The sequence below is a fragment of the Dictyostelium purpureum genome, assembly GCF_000190715.1.
Source record: "Dictyostelium purpureum unplaced genomic scaffold DICPUscaffold_775, whole genome shotgun sequence".
NCBI classification, from domain to species: Eukaryota; Evosea; class Eumycetozoa; order Dictyosteliales; family Dictyosteliaceae; genus Dictyostelium; species Dictyostelium purpureum.
Window position 1 is genome coordinate 1 of NW_003520102.1, and position 4,470 is coordinate 4,470.

At 21.4% G+C, this 4,470-nt stretch overlaps 2 protein-coding genes across 2 annotated transcripts; one reads left to right on the forward strand and one right to left on the reverse strand.

Moving 5' to 3' along the window:
• The first annotated feature begins 109 nt into the window (after positions 1-109).
• DICPUDRAFT_100179 (uncharacterized protein) lies at positions 110-2,983 on the forward strand. Its single transcript, XM_003295151.1, has 3 exons — positions 110-447; positions 563-2,593; positions 2,665-2,983. The coding sequence occupies exons 1-3, from the start codon at positions 316-318 to the stop codon at positions 2,911-2,913; spliced, it is 2,412 nt and encodes an 803-aa protein (XP_003295199.1). The 5' UTR covers positions 110-315; the 3' UTR covers positions 2,914-2,983.
• Positions 2,984-3,019: 36 nt separating this feature from the next.
• Positions 3,020-4,396, reverse strand: DICPUDRAFT_85618 (uncharacterized protein; the record flags this gene model as incomplete). The annotated part of the gene is made up of 3 exons (XM_003295152.1): positions 3,020-3,532; positions 3,603-4,308; positions 4,385-4,396. Coding segments are annotated over 3 exons (1,230 nt in total), but the record flags the coding sequence as incomplete, so codon positions are not given.
• Between the last annotated feature and the right edge of the window lie 74 nt (positions 4,397-4,470).

A 4,470-nucleotide genomic window follows, 5' to 3' on the forward strand; every position in this document is an offset into this window, starting at 1 on the left:
AAAAACTTTCAAATAATTTTATTTTTAAATTTTATTTTTTTTTTTTTTTTTTTAAATTTTTTATAAAATTTTTTATAAATTTTTTTCATCATTATAATTTTATCACAGTGTTAAAAATAACGAAAATTTTTTTTTTTTTTATTTTTATATACATATTATATTAATTATACACAAAAATCTTTTATATTTTTTTTTTTATTTTTTTTTTTTTATAAAAAATTTTAATAATAAATAATTTTATATTTCATTAAAAAAATATTTACACCTTTAACGAAATTTTAAAAATATAAAATTTTTTTCTTTTTTTAAAAAAAAATGATATCTTTAGAAGATAATTTAAAATTTAAAGAAGGTCATCTTTCAATTTTATCAAGTGACGGTAAAGTTTTCAAAAAAAGATATTGTGTATTTAAAAATAGAATTTTATTTATTTTTGAAAATAAACAAGTAAGTTTATTAATAATAATTTTAACGAACGATACAAAATAATAAAAAAAAAATAATGTTTCAGTTTGAAATAATAATATTATACTAATTTTAATTATTATTATAATTTCTTTAGAGATCAGATATTCAATCATCAAGTTATCAGGTATTACATTTTATACCTTTAATTAGATGTGGTATAATAGCAACAGCAATTCAAGATGGACCAAATGGAAAACCATTTTGTTTTAAATTATCACACGAAAATGATGAAAATATTTTTTATTGGTTATCTGATGAAACTGAAGATGGAATGAAAGAATGGGTTAGGGTTTTACAAATGCATTGTTCCATCCAAAAGGAACCAGAAAAAGTTCAAGTTAGAGGTCGTTCAAAATCAATAGCTTTTAAACCTGGTGCTCTTCAAATTGCAGGTATCTCTAATTTTAAAGGTTGGCTTAAAAAATATACTACTGCTGGTACATTTAGACGTACGTTACAATGGAAGAAAAGATGGTTTGTTTTAAAGGATATGGTTTTATACTATTATGATAGTCCGGAATCCAATGAAATTAAAGGCAGAATCTCAATTCCAAATTGGAGCGTAGAAATCGACACAAATATACCAATTGGTTTTTGCTTTAACCTTTCACATCCTGGTTATGAGACTATTACTCTTCAAGCTGAAAGTGATGAAGAAAGAAAGAAATGGGTCCAAAATATTAAAGAAAATAATAGAATGCTTACCAAAACATTGGCCTCACCATCAGAAGTAGCTCAATTAAAACACTGGATAAAGAAAATAACATCTTTAGATATTCAAAATGATCCAACTGATTTAGTTTGTAATGCCTCATTTGTTGCAAATATATTGGATAAGGTAGGTTTCAAGGTTCAATTAACCGAAAGATCAAATCAATCTCAAAGACAGGTAGATAATGAATGGACCATCACCAATTTTGATAATATTATAAAAGCCTTAGTATTTAAAGGTGTCAAGTTCGAACAAGAGATCATACCTGAAGATTTTATCAACTCTGATCCAATGGTTTTAAATTTTGCAATATCAATTATGAATCATTTCGATCCTCAACCTGCCATTAAAATTAATAATATAAGTATAAAAAATAATAATGATGATATAGGTACAAATAACAATAATTATAGTAATAACAGTAATAATCATGTTCCAATTGGATCAATACCAAAATCAGTTTCTAGTTCATCAATAAATACTTCAGCACCAACAACACCAAGATCAATGGTTTCAGATATTTCATCAAATGACAATCCAACAGATTCAAATAATACAATAAATTTAAATAATAATTTATCAGTTAATAATACTATTGCTAGTAGAAAGAGTTCAAGTTTTGAAGTTTCTAAAAGAGATATTAAAAAATTCTTTACCATTGGTAGAAGTAGCGATACAAGTAAGAAATTTAAAGAAGAAAAATTAAAAGAGGAAAAACAAACTGAAAAATCAATAGAAAAATCAACAGAAAAATCAACAGAAAAATCATTACCAACCGAAAATAAAACTCCAGTTAAACAACAAGAGCCCACTATGCCAACAAAGCAACAAGAGCCTACAACACCTGCTAAACAAGAGCCAACAATAGCAACTACACCAATTAAACAACAAGAACCAGTTTCACCAATTAAACAACAAGAACCAACACCAATTAAAACACCATTCAAATCAAAGAGTGATGAAGAAGATATCAATATCATTAGCTCATTAGATGTTAGTTTAAATTTAGATTCAATTCTATCACCAGCTCCAGTTCACCACAATGATGATTTTAACGCAACACCCCAAGCTACTCCTACCAAATCTTCACCAAGATTAGTTTCACCATTTAGAAATTTAAAAAGAGTCGAGACTCAAGATGTGTTGGGTGAATTTGACAAAATTTTTTCATCTCTTTCAAAAATTTATAAAAATTGCGAAGTCTGTAAAGAGCCAATTGCAAGCGAACCAATTGAAATTTCATGTGGCAAAGCATGGCATAAAGATCACTTTAATTGCTGTGTTTGTTCAAAAGCACTTTTAGGATTTGAAGAAATACCTTTTATTGAAAGAGAAGAAAATATTTATTGTAAAGAAGATCACGACAAAACATTTAAAGATAGTAATTGTATAGAATGTAATAAAACATTAATGGTAAGTTAAAATACTAAAAACTATAAATATTTCCTTAAAAATTTTAACAAAATTTTTTTATTTTTTAATAGATTACATTTGCATATAAAGGTAAACTTTTATGTAGAGAACATTATTTAAATTATGTTAGTGATACTATTTGTCAAAGTTGTGAACAACCAATAGGATCAAACAAACCATATCAAGAATTTGAAAATAAAAAATGGCATGTTGAACATTTTAAATGTTCATATTGTAGTAAAACTTTACCCGATCCTCTTGTCGCTAAATTTAAAGCCTCTAAACCTTACTGTGGTGCATGTCAAATCAAATTGTTTTAGGGAAAAAAATTTAAAAAAAAAAAAAAAAAAAAAAAAAAAAATAAACTATTTTAGTTTTTTATTTATTTCCAAATTATCTTTTTTGATCAAATTTATTTTATTTGTTTTATTTACTATTTAATTCATTAAATAAATTTATTTGATTTAGTTTATTAAATTCGAATTTAAAATCATTTAAATCTATTGAACTACTATTGTAAATTAAATCTTTTAATAGAATAAATAATTGATTATTATGATTAGTATATATATTTATATGGTTTTGTTGAATTTCTAAATTAATATAATTGAACCATACTATATATTCGATGATATGATCAAAATCTTGATTTTCGTCGTTTTTATGATTAAAAAATTCTTTATATAGCTGTACCACATAGTTATAATAGTTTAAAAACTGAATATTTAAGAACCAAAGGTCAAGTAAAACTTTATTATAAATTGAAGGTGATTTAGATGGTGCCCCTATAGAGTTTGATGCTGACAGTTTTTTAATTTTTAATAAAATTAAATCTCTATTATAATTTAGTTGTTTAAAAATTGATATATTATTTTTGAAACTATTATTATTATTTAAATATAAAAGATATAATGGTTTTAAATAAATATTTGAGTAATTCTATAGTTGAAAAAAAAAAATTAATATTAATAGATTTTTTTAAAAAAAAAAAAAAATAATTCAAGCTTACAAAATGTGAAAAATTATTATTATTTATATTATTTAAATAACTTTGGTTTAAAATAAAAATTGAAAGTTTAAACATTAAATTTAGTTTAAAATTAAAGTTATTGTTAAAAGTTAAAATATAACATTTAAATAAAATATTTAATAGAAGTTGAAATAAATAATAATGTCTATTATTAATTTTAAATAATATTTTTGAATATAATTTTGATTTTAATTCGTATACCAATTGATCATTATTACTAAAGTTTATATCTTGTTGATGAATTATTTCTAAAATTATTTCAAATATATTATTAATTAAATTTTCAAATTCTTTTTCTTGTTGATTATTTTTAATAAAAGTTGATTGTAAATTATGAATTAATAAATTATTTAATATATTATTATTATTATTATTATTATTATTATTATTATTATTATTATGAATATTTTCGATTTGTTTTTTTTGATTAAAAATTATATAACTATTTAAAATATTTAAATTGTTATTTGATTCTAAAAGGACTGATTTAATTTCTTTATAATAACCTAAATTATCAATTCCAATATCAATTAATATGTTTTTAATGGTTTCGTCTTTAATTAAATTAATTTCTTTTTTATCATTTTCATTATTATTATCTTTTTGTTCTATTTTGTTATTATTTTTTTTTTGAGAATCTTGATTTATTAATTTAAAAAGTAAATAATTGATAAAATCTTTTAAACTATATTTATATTTTAAAAAAAATAAAACAATTAATATTTATAATTTAAAATTATTATTTTATATATAAAACTTACTATTTGCTAGATCTATTTGTTTTGTTATATAGAGATATTAATATTTTTTGAATTAATACCGAAATATTAGTTAAAATATTACTTAT